This window comes from Hyperolius riggenbachi, chromosome 8, assembly GCF_040937935.1.
Source record: "Hyperolius riggenbachi isolate aHypRig1 chromosome 8, aHypRig1.pri, whole genome shotgun sequence".
NCBI lineage: Eukaryota > Metazoa > Chordata > Amphibia > Anura > Hyperoliidae > Hyperolius > Hyperolius riggenbachi.
This window is the reverse complement of record NC_090653.1, coordinates 225,673,164-225,691,904: the sequence shown is the minus strand read 5'-3', so window position 1 is coordinate 225,691,904 and position 18,741 is coordinate 225,673,164. Positions and strand designations below refer to the sequence as shown.

The window sequence follows — 18,741 nt, the reverse complement described above, 5'->3', positions numbered from 1 at the left end:
GGGCGATCTATTGGTGTGGGGGGGTGATCAGATTGCCCGCAAGGGGCAGATCAGGGGCTGATTGATGGGTGGCAGTGACAGGGGGTGATTGACGGGTGATTGACAGGTGATTGACAGGTGATTGACAGGTGATCAGGGGGGATAGATGCATACAGTACACGGGGGGGGGGGGGGGGGTCTGGGGGGGGTCTGGGGAGAATCTGAGGGGTGGGGGGTGATCAGGAGGGAGTAGGGGGCAGATTAGGGACTTAAAAAAAAAATAGCGTTGACAGATAGTGACAGGGAGTGATTGATGGGTGATTAGGAGGGTGACTGGGTGCAAACAGTGGTCTGGGGGGTGGGCAGGGGGGGGTCTGAGGGGTGCTGTGGGCGATCAGGGGGCAGGGGGGGGGGGAAATCAGTGTGTTTGGTGCAGACTAGGGTGGCTGCAGCCTGCCCTGGTGGTCCCTCGGACACTGGGACCACCAGGGCAGGAGGCAGCCAGTATAATAGGCTTTGTATACATTACAAAGCCTATTATACACTGTTGCAGCGGCGATCCGGATGCCAGTAACCCGCCGGCGCTTCCGAACGGCCGGCGGGTTACGGCGAACGGGGGGCGGAGCCAGTCCCCGGCGGCTGATCGCGTCACGAATGACGCGATCGCCGCATAGCCACTCCCGCAGCCGCCCCCGCCGATGGGCGTATTGCGGTCGTTTGGGCCCAGACTTTGCCGCCGCCCATCGGCTGGGGGCGGTCGTTATGTGGTTAAACATCAAAAGAAATATAAGTTATACCAATTTTGCAATTTAACATTGCTTAAACTTTATTCTCCCCTGCCTTTAAAAAGTTTATTTCCTGACTTGAACATTCAACAGGCAATTCTACAACTCCTGTTGTACCAGGATAAGCAAGTTATCCCATGCAGAGTCTGTTATATTTGGATCTGTTAAAGCAATTCCTAACCCAAACGTTAACTTCTAAGCAAACAAAAACGAGATTGCTTAATTATACCCATTCAAATGACACTACAGGCCATATATGTGGTGATTTTGCAGGTAATTAACCATCTAATTCAATTTCATGAAATCAGAAGAAAATCTGTGGCAACAACTGGCATGCACAATCTATTCAAACAATTTTGACCTGAAAGTTGTCAACCAGGTGCCTGGCAGTTACTGCCTGCAGCCGCTGTTCACTCCCCCCAATACTATACACAGAGTTCATAAGGGACAAGGATGCAGAAGGACACTCGGCAGGAGCTGGACTAGTGAGATATTTCAATGCATGGAGGTGGCAGACGTGTTGCCAGGAAGCCAATTCCTAAAACTGAATCTGATAGAGTGAGCTCTCATACATTGCAGGCTGACTTCCCATCAATCAGAAAGAGCTGTCTCTTGGCCAACCCACCCATACATTACAGGCACCTTAAACAAAATTCTCCTTTAACCACTTAAGGACCGGGCTATTTTGGAACGATCTGTGCTGGGTGGGCTCTCCAGCCCACAGCACAGATCATATTTGCAGCAGGGCAAACAGACTTCACCCCCCCCCCCCTCCCTTTCCCCACTGCCGACTACCTGTGTGTTGCGGAGAGCTCCTCAAAGCCCACCCCCCAGCGATATCGGGCCTCTTTCTCTTTCCCTCCCTCCCCTTGGCAGCACAGGATGGCAATGAGTCCTGACCCAGCCAATAAGAGGCTGGGGATCGCCGATCTCCTTTACAGCGCTGCTGCGCAGCAGAACCATATGATGTAAACACCGGGGATTTCTTCCCCGCGTGTTTACAATTAGCCTGCGAGCCACGATCGGAGGCTCGCAGGCTGTTCACGGAGACGCCCTCCGTGAACGGACATGGAAAGGCCGGTCGAACGAGCGGCCATTTCCATGTAACACAACTTACGACCTGCCACCGCCTATCAGCGTTAGGCGGTTGTTAAGTGGTTAAAGAGGGACTGTCAGCCACTAAATCAAATTCCATGAAGCCACTGCACTCTGTTTATAATGCTGCCAGGAATCTTAAGGCCCATACACACGACGGACTTTTGCGAACGACGGGTCGTTTGGGTGAGAAGACTGAGTTTCGGGCGGATCGCTCAATCTCATCACCCGAACGGCAGTCTGTACACACGCCTGATTTCACGTGCGGACGACTGAACATTCAAACGACCCGTCGTTCGCAAAACTCCGACGTGTGTATGGGCCTTTACTGTGCATGGCAAGCATTTAACATTACATATATCAGCCTGTCTCTATTCTCTGCCATTACAGAGGGAAAGCTTGTCATCCCCCTCCTACCTTCCTGCTCCTCGCTGATTGGCTTAGAGAGCACTTCAGTGTGAAGCTTCCCCTTATTAAGCACCAGCTATTTTGAAAATCACCCTGAGGACCCATTCACACTTGAGCGGTTTGCTGTCGATTTTTGCAAAACTCTTAAATGCTAGTGCTTTTGAAAGCGCTAGTGTAATATCCATTCTATTCTTACTTGGGCAATTTGCGCTAAAATCACAAAATGCAAAAGCATCACCTGCACCATTTTCAGGCAATTTCCTGGCGATCACATTTCAGTGCTATAGAAGCGCTAAACGCAATCGCAGAAAAATCGCAGTGTTTAGCAATTTTTTCCACTGGGAAAAAAAACTCACGCATACCACCAATCGGTAAGTGCCGGCGTTTTGCACTTTCAAGTGTGAATGGAGCCTAAAAGCGCTTGTGCAAGGACTTCTTACACTCCTTAAAGTGCTGCCTGTACCATTTTCTGGGCGATTTGCCTATAATGGAACGTATAGGGAAATCGCAAAGTGCTTTAAAAACACATTTTGTATAGCAATTTCCCAAGTGCTTTCATGAATAAATACATTGTATTTATTCCTTTCCAGGTACAAGAGTTTACTTCCTGACTGTCAGGAAGTGGAAAAATAAAATCCCTCTGCAAAAGAGCTTTATACAGCGCAGAGAAATCGATTTTAAAAATCAAATCACAAAAAATTGCTCAGCGCTTGCAAAAGCACTGGTGATTTATACATAGCCTTCAGGTGGAAATTACATCAGGATTGGCTTCATTCAGAGGCAATATGAAATGGAAACTGTCAATAACAGAATTCTCTTTTACTATATAGAATTCACTGAAATCAAAACCGTGAACAGTACAATACATCTGTTATGTAACTAGGTCAAGGATTTATCTACTTATGTGTTTATTCCTGGCATAGTATGGCTGATCCTCCTGCTTTAAAGGGAATGTGAAGTGAAAAAACTCAATTGTATGTGTAGTTCAGCTAAGAAATAAAACATTACCATATTCCTGCTGTATATCGGCAGGAAAATTGTTAGGTGTATGGGCCCCTTTAGGATCTAAAAGGCATGCAGTTTTTTTTTTTAATTTATTTTTTTTTTACAAGCTTTTAAACCTAATCTACACTATAGAATTGTAATCAAATCTCACAAAGAATCGTATCTACGATCGATTAAATCAACATGTCCAATCGGGATTCAATTCTATTTGCCATTGCAAAACAATAGCAAATTGGACATGTTCGATTTAAATCGGATCGCAAATAAAATCGTAATCAAATTGCACAAAGAATCGTATCATGTAGATGGGGCTTTAGACCCTAAAAAAAAAAAAAAAAAAACCACCACAACCGCAGAGAGATCTGCAGCAGCTCCTGCGTATAACTCAAGTCCAGACCAGAACCCGATTCACTATTACTGCTTGGGGTTTTTTTTGCCAGGAAGTTCAGAGGGCCTTCAGCTCTGCTTCATCACTTAAAATACAGTGTAGTTTGTAAACTGCAATTATTAGGGAATGACGCAATGTTATAGAAAAACAGCTATATAACAAAAAATATAGTAGTAGCAGTAGGGTATTGTACCAGGTTAGCCATCAGTAAAAGCAAGAAGTTTTGGATCAGGATGATGCCTATAGCTAAATTAAAAGAATAAGTGTAAGCAAGCTTCCTGCTGTATAGCCTTAGTCAGATTAGTAGCAAAGAAAATCTTTTTTTGAAAGCTATTAATTATCAGTTCTACACATACAATTCACTGCATAAGTTTTCTCACTTCAGTGTCACTTTGAAAGTGCCATGATCTAGCTACTATTCATTTGTTTATTGTTCTTTTCAGTGGAGTGCTCTTATTCTAACAAGCACAACCAGTATTTTGCCTACATGGATCAAAATCCTTAGACATTTTACAGAATGTTACCACAACACCCCCTGGTGGCGCAGAAAGAAAATGCACATGACCTGCTGTCTGGAAGAGGTCCTACATAAAACAGTCAGTCTCGTGCTTTAACAAGCATCAGTTTCCTACAAATTATCTGGCTGGTCTCTGCCTAGAAGACTGTGAGGAGGCTGGTGCTTTTCGAGTGGACTGTGAGGAGGCTGGTGCTTTTCGAGTGGACTGTGAGGAGGCTGGCGTCTGCGATGAAGTCGGTGCTAGAGGCTGGGCATCTTTGTACTGTGACTGCCATGATTTGGGATCCTTCTGCTGGATCTTACAGAAGGAAAAAAAATAATAATCATGGTTACTGTAAAATCCTGCAACTTTAAGCGTTTAATGCTTGCATCACATTCCCTAGTCTAGGAAGCTGTTGCTTAGACAAACCAGCCTCCTTTACATGTCTTGATTCGTACTACTGGGTCTGAATTAAAGTGTTAATGTACTTAAAGTAAATCTGTAACAAAACAAACAAAAAAATAGCCCTTTGTTGATACTTAAAGGATACCCGAAGTGACATGATGAGATGGACACAGCCTAGTTAGTTATTTGTGTGCTAGGCTCTGTGAATACACATGTCTATCTCATGTCACTTGGGGTATCCTTTAACTCAGGAGAGGGAAGCCTCTGGGTCCTAATAAGGCTTCCTTTGTACTCTACATCCTCCAGGATCCAGCGCTGGCTGCACTCAATATCAGCAGACACGCTTGTCGGCTATGGCACAGCTGCAACATTTAACTACCCCGCTCCTGGGCAGGCATGGCATTAGTGTGAGCTCTGGCGGAAAATTGAGTGCAGCGGGTTACGGGGCATAGCTAGCATAGTTGCCCCAGTATAGGGAGTTTAGTTGCCCCAGTATGGCTAGTATAGTGCCCCAGTATGGCTAGTATAGTGCCCCAGTATCGTGTAGCCCCCCTCCCCCCCGCTCCTGTTACCTTATGAGCTGGTGGCCGCTTCCTCTCACAGATGCCCCCAGCCACTCTCCTCCCCTTTGCAGCATAAATTACAGCAGCCAGCGCATCATACGGCTGCTGTAAGGAGTGAAAGAAGTGGGGGCAGCGGCGATACGCATCGCTGCTACCATGGAAACCGCTGTCCCACTTCCTTCACTCCTTACAGCAGCCGTGCAACGCGCTTGCTGCTGTAATATATGCTGCAAAGAGGTGGTGAGCGGCTGGGGTGAATCTGTGAGAGGAAGTGGCCGCCAGCTCATAAGGCAACGGCGGGTGGAGAAGGCCAGACACGCCACGGTCCAGCTGGAAACTGGCCACGGACCGGTAGTGGGCCACGGCCTGGTGGTTGGGGACCCTCGGCTCTAGCAGATCTGCAAAACGCTAGAGGTTTTTGAAGCAGATTTCAGAGCGATTCTAGGCAGGTTTAGAGACGTTCTCTAAACATGCCTAGCGTTTTTTGGAGCGTTTGTGCAGCAGATTACAAATATTGTTACAGTAAAGCTGTTACTGAATAGCTAATGTAACAAAAACGCCTGGAAAACTGCTCTGATCTAGCGTTTTTTAGAGCAGTTTTCCTCTTTCCTGTGCTTTAACATTTAGGTAGAAACACCTCAGCAATCTAAAAATGCAGCAGCCCCCCCCCCTCAAAAAAAGAGCCGCTCTGGTGTGCACCGGGTCCACTTTAAAAAAATCACAAGAAACAAGCATGCAGCTAATCTGTCAGATTTGGAACAAGCATGCAGATCAGGAGTTTCTATGGATAAAAAGTATAAAATACAGTAAGCAACAGCAGGACAGCCAGGTATTGTTGAAAATGAAATAACTATTGCAGCCTCCATGTGTCTCCCACCTCGGGTTCCCTTTAAAAAATAATAAAAAATAATAATATGAGATGAGTGTTACACCTGCATGCTCAACACTAGGAATAAATTTATTTGTATGCAAGCATAACATTATTCCAGATTGATGCAGAATTATGCAAATTTTGTATGCACGTAGATGAATCTTGAAAAAGGACCAATTAAAAATGGACCAATAAAGTCCCACCAAGTTTTAATTGGTCCTTTTCAAGAAACATATGTGCAAACCATTTTCTTAATCCTGCATCAAGTTGGAATAGTTTTAGGTTTGCATAAAAGAAATGTCTATATTCCTGCATCAACTGTGGCAGCTTCCTGATTCTTAAGCATGGTACATACATCCAATCTTGATTGGGCAATCTTACCACTTCAAAATCTGGTGGCCCTCATACTTCATGGAACAGATGGTGTAGATAAGCTCTCATACTACATGGAAGTGGAATAAAAATGGCCAATCAAGATTGGATGTGTGTACCGGGTTTTCCACAGCTCTCCAATGCAAGGAAGTAATGACCACATGACTCGCCAGGCTTTCCTCCCCCCAGCACTGAGCAGTCACCTACCTTGGAGACAAACTCCAGGATTTTCATTTTGGAAGATTCCTTCATTGCTCGAGGCCCCCATCGGAACTCATATTCAGTGGGATCTGTGTGCGGGATTTTACTGTATTCCAGGTACCTGAAGAGCAGAAGGATTAGTGGGTACAGAAGCTGAACCACAGAGCTGTTAGAACCAATACTGGAAACACTAGTAGATAGTCTAGGAGATGCTAATTGCTGTTTGGCCCAAATTCAAGCAGTGCATATTTCTGCAATCCAAGTCACCAGGAAGTGCATTTGTGTGGCCTGATTCCAAGCTGCATACAAACTGCAAGTCCTGGTACCTCAAACTAGGGCATTCCTGATTGACATTCGGATCAAACATTGGTCTGATACTGCCATTCTTCACTTGGCCAATGTCAAGAGTGTGAAGAGAAAGCAGTAGGGCAGCAATGACTGCCCTGCTTTGTACTCTGATATATGGACTTTTGGAGAAGATAAGTGCGATCCTACCATTCCAGAGTAGGTAAAAGCAACATAAATTTTATTTGATCATTTGCAGTGTGTTTTATATTGGGGCACTTCTTCCCTTGTGGTTATTAGCTATACAGGCCTCTCTAAAGTTGGTATATTGGTGTACAGTGGGTTGCAAAAGTATTCGACCCCCTTGAAGTTTTCCACATTTTGTCATATTACTGCCACAAACATGAATCAAGGTTATTGGAATTCCACATGAAAGACCAATACAAAGTGGTGTACACGTGAGAAGTGGAACGGAAATCATACATGATTCCAAACATTTTTTTACAAATCAATAACAGACCAAAGGGGGCTGAATAATTACGCACACCCCTCTTTGCAGAGTGCAGTCAGTTGCCCATAGACATTTCCTGATGAGTGCTAATGACTAAATAAAGTGCACCTGAGTGTAATCTAATACCAGTACAAATACAGCTGCTCTGTGAGGGCCTCAGAGGTTGTCTAAGGCCTAGTGCACACCAGAGCGGTTCGGCTGCGGTTTGCGATCCGCTTGCGGGTGCGGATCTGCTAGGGTAATGTATTTCAATGGGCTGGTGCACACCAGAGCGGGAGGCGTTTTGCAGAAACGCATACTCCCGGGCTGCTGCAGATTTTGGATTGCGGATGCGTTTCTCCCTCAATGTTAAGTATAGGAAAAACGCAAACCGCTCTGAAAAACGGCACTTCAGAGCGGTTTGCCAGGCGGTTTTTGTTACAGTAGCTGTTCAGTAACAGCTTTACTGTAACAATACATGAAATCTACTATACCAAAACCGCTACACAAAACCGCAAAACGCTAGCTGAAATGCTGCAGAAAAATAAGAAAAAGCGTTTCGAAATCTGCTAGCATTTTGCGGATCTGCTAGCGGTTTTTGGTGTGCACTAGGCCTTAGAGAATATTTGGAGCAACAACACCATGAAGTCCAAAGAACACACCAGACAGGTCAGGGATAAAGTTATTGAGAAATGTAAAGCAAGCTTAGGCTACAAAAAGATTTCCAAAGCCTAGAACATCCCACAGAGCACTGTTCAAGCGATCATTCAGAAATGGAAGGAGTATGGCACAACTGTAATCCTACCAAGACAAGGCCATCCCTCTAAACTCACAGGCCGAACAAGGAGAGCACTGATCAGAAATGCAGTCAAGAGGCCCATGGTGACTCTGGACGAGCTGCAGAGATCTACAGCTCAGGTGGGAAACTCTGTCCATAGGACAACTATTAGTCATGCACTGTACAAAGTTGGCCTTTATGGAAGAGTGGCAAGAAGAAAGCCATTGTTAACAGAAAAGCATAAGAAGTCCCATTTGCAGTTTGCCACAAGCCATGTGGGGGACACAGCAAACATGTGGAAGAAGGTGCTCTGGTCAGATGAGACCAAAATGCAACTTTTTGGCCAAAATGCAAAACGCTATGTGTGGCAGAAAACACTGCACATCACTCTGAACACACCATCCTCACTGTCAAATATGGTGGAGGCAGCATCATGCTCTGGGGGTGCTTCTCTTCAGCAGGGACAGGGAAGCTGGTCAGAGTTGAGGGGAAGATGGATGGAGCCAAATACAGGGCAAACTTGGAAGGAAACCTCTTGGAATCTGCAAAAGACTTGAGACTGGGGCAGAGGTTCACCTTCCAGCAGGACAATGACCCTAAACAAAGCCAGGGCAACAATGGAATGGTTTAAAACAAAAAACATATCTATGTGTTAGAATGGCCCAGTCAAAGTCCAGATCCAAATCCATTAGAGAATCTGTGGCAAGATCTGAAAACTGCTGTTCACAAATGCTGTCGATCTAATCTGACTGAGCTGGAGCTGTTTTGCAAAGAAGAATGGGCAAGGATTTCCAGTCTCTAGATGTGCAAAGCTGGTAGAGACATACCCTAAAAGACTGGCAGCTGTAATTGCAGCAATAGGTGGTTCTACAGAGTATTGACTCAGGGGGCTGAATAATTACGCACACCCCACTTTGCAGTTATTTGTAAAAATGTTTGGAATGATTATGATTTTCGAACCACTTCACATGTACACCACTTTGTATTGGTCTTTCACGTGGAATTACAATAAAATTGATGCACGTTTGTGGCAGTAATGTGACAAACTTCAAGGGGGCCGAATACTTTTGCAACCCACTGTATACAGTCACCATCAGGGATGACCCTGCCTAGGAGCTCTCATGGAGAAGCATGTGATCAGTTTGGTCAGCTGATTCCCCGTTTGTATGAAAATGGTGGGGACAAATTTAAGTGCAGGGAGAAGCCAAAAGGACAGCGCGTTCCTTGCTATAGCCATTCTCCTTGGTCTTGTAAAAATATGTTCCCATACAAACTAACCTATCATTTACCAATGTAATTTGGACGCCCAAATTACACTTTTATTACAATTCAAGCTCTGGCTATTGCCAACACCCAAATTACACAGTGAGTGCTGCTACAGCCGTAATTAACATTAGGGCCTATGGTGACGCCGAAATCCTCAGCGAATCGCTGTGCACAAATTAGCTCCAGGGTGAGACGTAGACCGATTGGCCCTCGTATGCCGTTTGTGTCGACTTTCAGTGCCTGCAGTGATGCTGTGTCTCGGGTCATTCGCAGGCACTGGAAGATCCTCGATGGTTTTCCGTTTGTCCCCGAGTTCCGTCTTCCCCCACTCATGTCATTTAAGAGAGCACCTACTATTCGCGACAAGCTGACCCCAAGGGAACGATGTGTTGCCGGGGTTAGAAATGCGGGCATGTTCCCATGTTTGGGATGTCATATGTGTGGAATGGTGTTGAAGGGTAATACGTTTACCCACCCATCCCAGGGTACCATCTTTTCTATTTACCGACGGTATACCTGCGACTCCAGTTTTGTTGTCTATATGCTCAAGTGCCCTTGCGGCCTTGCGTATATAGGCATGACTACCCAACGTTTAAAGGACCGAATATCATCACATAAGTCGGCGATTCGTAATAAGCTGCGGGGCCAGTCGGTCGCAGAACATTTTACTGATATGAGACATGCAGTCTCACAACTTAGAGTGACAGTGATTGATTCTGTCCCCATTAATTGGAGGGGAGGGAATAGGGAAACGGCTTTGTTGAAAAAGGAGGCGGCTTGGATTAGGAGGTTGGGGACGCTAGAGCCGGGGGGACTGAATCGTGAATACGATTTGAGTTTTTGTATTCACCCTTGATGACATATTTCAGGTTTACATTGCATTGATATTTGTTTTTTCTGTAACTTGGAAAAAGGGGGGGACCTTGTCTGCTTACCTTATTGTTTGTGTATTTATGTATCTTTGTATATATGTTTATTGATTTATTTATCTTTGCTCTTTTTGTTGTCTTTTTAGGATACCCCTGGGCTGTGGTGGATGCTGACCTGTTGGTGGGTGAGGTGGTCATCCATTTGCCTGTCTATAATGTTTTTTATTTGCAATTTGTTTTTTTATATATGCTGTTCTTTTGGGGATGCCTGTCTGCGTTTGACTGCAGGGGGCGCGGCCCAGATCTTGTTTATTTCTTCTGGCCTTCGGTCATCACATATGTTTTTGTGTGGCCTGTTTGGCTGGGCGTATATGTGTATGTGGATATACTATTTTGCAGGTCGGGGCGCTCCTTTCCCTGTAGCTCGCACTGCAGATCGGCATCCTTCGTTTTTCCTATGCTGGGCTCTGGCCGTTTACAGTGTAGGCTGGTTGCCTAGTTACCGCCGAGCACAGCGTACCATCAGAGCGTCACTTCCGGTTAAAACCGGATGTTCGGGGGACAAGTGGAGCGCAGCATGATGCGCTCCAGTGACGGTTATTGACTTCCTCATTGCGTGCAGCCGCTTATTGACACAGCGGTGCACGGGGAGGAGAGTGGACGTCACTTCCTCCTGCCTCCATACCGGTGATTGGTTCTGTCGGCTGTATATGTTTGTTTGACACAGGAGACAGGTAAATGGCTCATTACCAGTTTTTGCATATTATGCCTATAGTTCCCCATCAGGTCCGCTTTGTTCACCACGCCCAGCAGGACACCGATTGGTGTTTTTATAGGGGGTGGGCTATTTAAAGACTAGTGCACTGGTGTGTTTTTAGGCTATTGCAGTTTGAGAACAGGGCTATGCCCGAAACAGCGTCTGTCATTGCTGAGCCATTCATGTTTGAATAAAGAGCTTTAATACATTTCATTGGAGTGGTGCCGGTCCCACTTATTCCTGTGCACAAATTAGCTGTCTCGACCAAGGCTTGCGAGTTCATGATCTACACTGTATCCAATTGTTCTAACATACTACATTATTAGCCCTCGGTCTTGTCGATTGTTCAATGTTCAAGGTTCTAGCCTTCACCTTCTGGGCACTGCTGAATCTTGTCTGACATCGCTTAGCACAAGGAGGTAAATTACTGATCTGTCATTTACCTGATCTACCGCAAACTGTGTAGTGGGCGCTCAGTGACATGCTGGTGAGATGGTATTCTCAGGAAAGGCCACACAGTTCTGCAGGGTAAGGGGTGTATGCATGAACATAGCACAGGATTTGCTGGTAAACCCCTGTAAGTATTGCACAGCAGTTTGCTCTGTGGTAAGGTGTAAACAGCAGAGTTACTTCTGAACACAAGCTGCTCTGATCTCACCACATACTGTGGAGGCCTAGAACACAAAGCACTTACTTCTGTCGCACAAACTCATCTGTCACTAGCTTCTTCACATCACCAAAGTCACTGTGCTTCTCCCTGGATGAAATACAAAATTGGATAACTTCAGTTTGAACGGCACACATCTAAGCTAAGCTTTTGTTATCCCTGGTCTTAGAACAACCCTGCTTTAACGGGACAGTATACAGCCACATCTGTGCAGGCTTACAACATTGTCCAGTTTAGAGATTTTTCTACACATGATCAAGAAGGGGGACTGCATACAAATGGAAAGGTGAGGATGTGGGTTAGAGTTGGGTCAAAATGGTACTTGCATGGAGGCAAGGCGGGTGAGAGTGAAGGAGAATTGCAGAAGACTTGGAAGATTTGTAGGTCTTGGACAGTCTTTCAGAGGTAAAATGCAAGGTTTTCATACACCTCAACCGCACATGACTGAAATCACCATTTACACCAATATGCCAGCATACACAAGCCATTTCATGACATGATGGATAAGGGTTTTTAAGAGAAGCAGCTAGAAGCATCTATTGTGAGGCAGAGGAGTCTTAAAGGGAACCTGAAGCAAGAAGTATATGGAGGCTGCCATATTTCCTTTTAAACAATACCAGTTGCCTGGCAGCCCTGCTAATCCATTTGGCTGGAGTAGTGTCTGAATCACACCAGAAAAAAAAAAAAAAAAAAAAAAGCATGCAGCTAATCTTGTCAGATTTGTCATTTGAGGCAGAGGATCAGCAGGACAGCCAGGCAACTTGGATTGTTTAATAGGAAGTAGATATGGAAGCCACCATATACTCATTTCAAGTTCCCTTTAAATCTCGCCACCATGTACACCACTTCCTGCACTCAGTGCACAGGTGGATCATTAAGTAAGGCATTAAATCCACATTAATATAGTAAGTTGGAAAGCTGCAACACTAAAACCTTTATTGGCTAAACAAATTTAAAAAACAAAACAAAAACCAAACCACAAGGGCTTGCAGAATCTACAATGAAAGGAATTTTAACTCCTGTAAGGTTTGAGCTAGACTGCAGTGCCACCTACTGGTAAATATCTGTACAAGCATCCCCCAGCCAATACTGCTTGGCTGGGATTAGAAATATCAGATGGTTAAACTTTTTTTGGGTACTTGCATATTATCCTCTGAAAAGTTTGGCAGCTTTTTGGTAACGTTCTGTTTGATCCCCTAGCCAGATCTAACCATTTTTTGGAAAGCTGAAAGTCCCAGCTTGCCTTTGTACTGGGTCCTGAGTCAATGTGATGCCCCATTCCCAAGTTAGGGGGGGGGGGGGGGGAGGGGTTTGGGGACGGGTGTCTCCTGCACTTTGCTGTAGAGAGCACAGTGGAATAGAGTCTCCTGCCCATGCCAGTAAGAGAGGAGACAAGGGTGCATAGCTGTGCTGCTCCATCTGTAATGAGAAACCCAGAGCACATGACATACTTTTTAACCTCTTGCCGCCCGTGTCACGCCGGTGAGCGTGGCCGCGGCAGCAGCCCCAGGACCGCCTAACGCCAACAGAGAGCTCTGTTGGAGGGGAGAAAAAAAAAAGGGGGGGGGGGGGGGGAAACACTTGTGTGCTGTATTGTGCGGCCCTGCAGCTTAGCCTTAAAGCTGCAGTGGCTAATTTGACTAAAAATGGCCTGGTCACTAGGGGGGTGGGGGGGGGGGGGGGGTGGGGGGGCGTGGTTAGCCCTGCAGTCCTCAAGAGGTTAAAGACACAGTTTTATGCTTCAAAGGAAGAAGGGTGTGCTGCTTATGTTGGGTTCATCCCATACTTCTGTAATTGCACTTTCTGCAGCCAAGTTCAGGGGACACCCCTCCTTCAAAACCCCATAACTTGGGAACTGAGCATCATGCCAACTAGGGACCCAGTACAACAGAAAGCCAGGACGTTCGGCTTTCCAAAAAATGGTCAGATCTTTCTGGGGGAGCAAATCCAACTATAACAAAAAGCTGCCAAACTTTCCAGACGGGATACTATGCAAGTACCCTTTTTTTGTTTTGAGGTAACAGTTAAAATGGCAACAATTACCACACTGCTCTACTAGCACCTGAGCATGTCCACTGTGCATACTATGTCACAACTCGGAGGGAGATTTAATTTGGGGTCCGGCAGTGCGCATCATAGCAATTGCCGTTATGACGGCGCCCAGTTTCGGCAGTCGGCTCTAGGAGCCGTGCGCCAAAATGAACTGATTCGTCCCTGGGTGCATTGGAGGTCAGTGACAGTAGTTTTAGGTTAATTTCTCGAGCTGTAGCTACTATAGGATCTGCTATTGGACTAGAATGAATGGTCTGAGATGCTTTAATCTGAAACTATGGGGTGGGCTTGGTGGGGTTATTGTGGTTATCGTGGGGTCCTTGTGCTGATTGTTTTTGATATATTACATCTAGCTCTTTTTTCACATTTCGGTTGCCCTTATTTTGCAATTGGAAGGGCAGAGTACTGTTTTCTCGTGGGATTAAAACAAGTCCTTTGTTTGGGTGGATTGCACACTGGGGGGTGTGGGCTATTTGTTATTTCCAGGGGTCATGTGATGAGTTTAACCAGCAAACCTAAACATATGATGAAAGTAAAAAACAAAAATTTTTGGAAGGGGAAGAAAAGTACAAAAGAAATGGGGAGGGGGGCTTATTTTGTGTTCTTTTCCTCTGCTTGTATAAGCTTTTATTTGTGAGCAGGCTGTTTATTTTCTTGATGCTATGACTATCGGTTTGTTACGGATCCCTTGATTTATAGGAACCCCCCCCCCCCCCCCCCCCCCCCCCAAAAAAAAAAACAGTATTGGCTTTAATTCTGTCCCTTGTGCAGAGGCACAATGAGGAGAACGATGAATCATACAGTACTTTATAACTTCACCGCTCGACATGAGGAGTGGAGATCATAGTTACATAGTTATTTTGGTTGAAAAAAAAAAAAAGACATACATCCATCGAGTTCAACCAGTACAAAGTACAACTCCAGCTCCAGAACAACATCTAAGATAATAGTCCACATAGCTTTAGAACATACCCTGGTTCAATTCGCATGTGTCTTAGCATCTCCCATAACGTGGCTGCCAAAAGAAAGGAAACAAAGATACAATGACAAATCTTATCACTTACAGAAAATATTCCAAAGATACAGAGGGTTAATTAATTGAAAATAATTCCAACTTCCATAAAATGTCATGCAGCATGAAGTGGGAGAAAAAAAAACTTACAGGAAATTAAATTGTGGATTTCGCCAGGCATGAAAACAGCCAGCGGCTAAGGGGTGCTACCACAACCACTAGGGTATCAACACAGTTGGTAAGAATCCTCAGCACTAAGTACTGGATAATACCTGAAATCGCCCACAATCATATACAAGCACATACATACAGGGTGACCACACCAGCACAAAAGTAGGAACAGTAGGTTAGTATTAGTTATTGGTCACTAGGACCATTAAAGGCAACCAAGTTTATTCTTTAAAGCACTCTATAAGGTTAAGGTACACACACAAAAAAAAACAAACAAAAAAAAACCCGAAATCCACTTACCTGGGGCTTCCTCCAGCCCGTGGCAGGCAGGAGGGGCCCTCGGCGCCGCTCCGCAGGCTCCCGGTGGCCGACCCGACCGGCGGCCAGGTCGGGCTTCTTCTGCGCTCCATTATGCGTGTCACGCCGGCGCGCTGACGTCATCGGACATCCTCCGGGCTGTACTGCGCAGGCTCAGTAGCTCTGAGCCTGCGCAGTACAGCCCGGAGGACGTCCAAAGACGTCAGCGCGCCGGCGTGACACGCATAATGGAGTGCAGAAGAAGCCCGACCTGGGCGCCGGCCTGACCAGGTCGGCCACCGGGAGCGGCGCCGAGGGCACCTCCTGCCTGCCACGGGCTGGAGAAAGCCCCAGGTAAGTGGATGTGGATTTTTTTTAGTGTCCCTGAACCTTCCCCTTAAAAGCAATCAAATAGTAAAGGTAGTCCCCGGTTAAAGAACGAGATAGACTGTACATTTGTTCTCAACTTTCATCCGTTCTTAAGTCGGGACGTTTGAAACTGCCTCTTCAAACTTCCCCCACGGAAATGACATCATCGCGATGCAATCGGCCGTTCGTAAGTCGGGCGTCTGTAAACCGGGGACTACCTGTAATTACATTGCGGGCCCTTATGACAGGGACCTTTAACATGTAACCAGCATTTCCCAACCAGACTGGTTTCCACTTTCTGCTTTCAGGGGCAACCAAACACCAAAACCGGTAAGGGACTTGGGCATTGGTCTACCTTTTTGCACTTGAATTTAATGTGCATTATAGATACACAACACACTGGTTACATCTTAAGGGTCCCTGTGCGATTAAACATCTACCTCGCAGCACAGGAAAAAAGGCGTTTGTTAAGTTGAGGGTATTTTTGACTAAAAAGGCTAATACAAGGGTCAAGGACTATTTGCATCTTGAGTGTTGCTGTTATTTTCCAAAAACAATTAGATCATATATCTTGCATTGGGGGGGCTTGTTATTAAATTCCCGGCAAACATTTATACCATTCATGATATATTTTATAACTATTCTTTCTCAATAATGACACTGCAAGAGGCCTTAGCCCTACTGAGAAATATCCCACTCAATAAATGGGAAGCAAATGCTGAGGCCTGCCTACAAGTCTTAACTACTTCGTGAATTTGCAAACGTATATCTAGGCCCCTGGACACAATCTTAGCCCCAGGGTCATAGATATATGCAACTTGCCACAATAGCTACTGTGCGCACTCCTGCACGTGTTCTCTTTGCCGCCTGTTCGTACACAGATCAGGGTTTCAACTATCACCTATATGCAGATGACACCCAGATTTACCTCCATACCACTGACCTCTCCACCACCACCATGGAGAAGGTATCCTCTGGCCTATTTCATCCTGGATGTCTGCCAGGTTCCTAAAATTTAACCTGGATAAGACTGAACTCTTAATCTTCCTGCCCGTGCTGCTTCACTCCCCCACTGACCTCTACGTCACTGTCAATGGCACAATCATTCGTCCAACCACACAAGCCCGCTGCCTGGGTGTCACCCTGGATTTAGCCCCCTCCTTCACCTCCCACATCCAAACCCTAGCTAGGGCCTGCTATTTCCACTTACGCAACATCTCCAAGATCCGGCCTTTCCTGACCCCAGACACTGCCAAACTCCTTGTCCATGCCCTCATCTCCTGCCTGGACTACTGCAACTCCCTGTCAGGCCTTCCTCAAAACCGCATCGCCCCCTCCCCCCCCCCCCCCCCTACAATCCATCATGAACGCAGCAGCCAGACTCATCTACTCCTCCTACCGCTGTCTCCACGACTCCCCTACGCAAATCCCTTCATTGCTTCCAATTCACTTCTGAATCAGCTTCAAGAGCCTAATTTTGGCATACAAATCCATACACAAGTCCTGCCCAACCTACATCTCTGACCTGGTCAGCAAATATACACCTAGCCGTCCACTTAGCTCCTCCAATAACCTCCTCTTAACCACCCCACGCATCTCGCACTCCCATGCACGACTGTAGGACTTCACTAGAGCTGCCACATCCTGTGGAACTCTCTCCCACTGCCCATCAGGCTCACTCCCACCTTCAACACCCTCAAAAAAAGCACTCAAAAACTCACTTTAAGGAGGCCTACATCAACACAACACTGTCCTAATCCTCTGTCAATATAACTTCTTGTTGCAACCCCTCCTTTCGGGTCATCAACCCCTCCCTCCAGATTGTAATCCTTTGGCAGGGCCCTCTCCCCTTGTGTATCATACTTGACTGTGTGCACTTTACCCAGAATTTGGAACTGGTAATTTTTACCACTACCACTCCAGTTTATGATCTGGCATTGTACTACTATCTGTATTGTGTTGTGCATCTTATTGCCATTACCTGTATTGTTCTGTCACCAGTTATCACGGTCTGTAATCCTGTTTATTGTACAGGGCTGCGTAATTTGTTGGCGCTATATAAATCTAATAAATAAATAAATTAGAAAGCACAGTTCCAACCCCATCCTCAAGGCCTGCCAACAGTACAGGTTTTCAAAAAAAAAAAAAAAAAAAAAAAAAACCATGCACAGGTGAGGTAATTAGTGTCTCAGCAGAGCTAACTGCCTCTGTGGATTTATGAAAACATGCACTGTCGGTGGGCCTTGAGGACAGGGTTGGGGAACACTGCTTTAAGGTACTGCAACAGGTCTATTCTATTTTTAATTACTCAGCTAGGTGCTCCAGTGAGGGAAGGGTCACATGGTGGAGGAATGTCACAGAACATCTGAAGGTATGATGATCAAAAATCACTTACATTCTTTGACGGTGTTCCCTTTCATGTAGATAAGGCCCAGAATGACTGTAAGTAAACCCAGCTTGGCTGTTTCATCACCACTAGGGGAGGGGAAAAAACAAAAAGGCAATTCACAGGTCACACAAGGATTCAAAGTTCCATTTTAGGACAACTGCAGTCCAACCTGAAAACAGGCAGTAGCTTGGGAGTATTTTATTAGAAATGTATCAATACAAAACAAAAATCTCAAGATGTACAGAGCGGCAGATTGTTATTCTCTCAGACAGTCCTGTCTTTGCCTTTGTTTAAATGGAAATTAATATGGCAGCCACCACATCCCTCTCACTTCATGTTCCCTTATAAGGAAGAACTCTGTTAACCAGGTAGATACCATTTATCAGCCAATTTTAGGAGACCGTCAGAAGTGTGCGGCCGTGCGCCTTTACGTGAGCATGTGCAGACGTACAGAGCAGGTTGGCTCCTTGCTACTGCACAGGCGCAAGCCGCCTAGAATGAGGAGATGGAGGACTGGATTATCCAGGGGCTCTCTTCTACATTGGAAAGTGACCATCTGGGCCACTTTTTCCCTTCAGGTACACCTTAAAATGAAATTGTGTTCGGAACACATCTTTCTTCCTAGCATAATTTATATGGTGCACGATCTGGACAAAACCATGATTAGTCAATCTAGCACACATGTTGCTTTGCCTATAAATAACTGGCAGTATCGACTCACAGCATCTCAAATATTTAGAAATGGTTCTGGACTTGGACTTCAAAGATGG

General features: G+C 45.7%; 1 protein-coding gene across 5 annotated transcripts in view; it reads right to left on the bottom strand.

Moving 5' to 3' along the window:
- Positions 1–2,322: 2,322 nt before the first annotated feature.
- The window catches only part of LOC137527603 (non-structural maintenance of chromosomes element 3 homolog), a 54,534-nt gene continuing 38,115 nt past the window's right edge, over positions 2,323–18,741 (bottom strand). For 4 of the 5 annotated variants that reach the window (XM_068248229.1, XM_068248225.1, XM_068248226.1 and 1 more), the window contains exons 7-11: positions 17,978–18,057; positions 14,706–14,748; positions 11,709–11,771; positions 6,576–6,690; positions 2,323–4,475 (exon numbers count right to left, since the gene is read on the bottom strand). In XM_068248229.1, coding sequence (XP_068104330.1) covers positions 4,296–4,475; positions 6,576–6,690; positions 11,709–11,771; positions 14,706–14,748; positions 17,978–18,057 — 481 coding nt within the window. In that variant the 3' untranslated portion in view covers positions 2,323–4,295. The remainder of the gene's footprint in view (positions 4,476–6,575; positions 6,691–11,708; positions 11,772–14,705; positions 14,749–17,977; positions 18,058–18,741) is intronic. The other variant, XM_068248230.1, reaches the window with a different exon arrangement.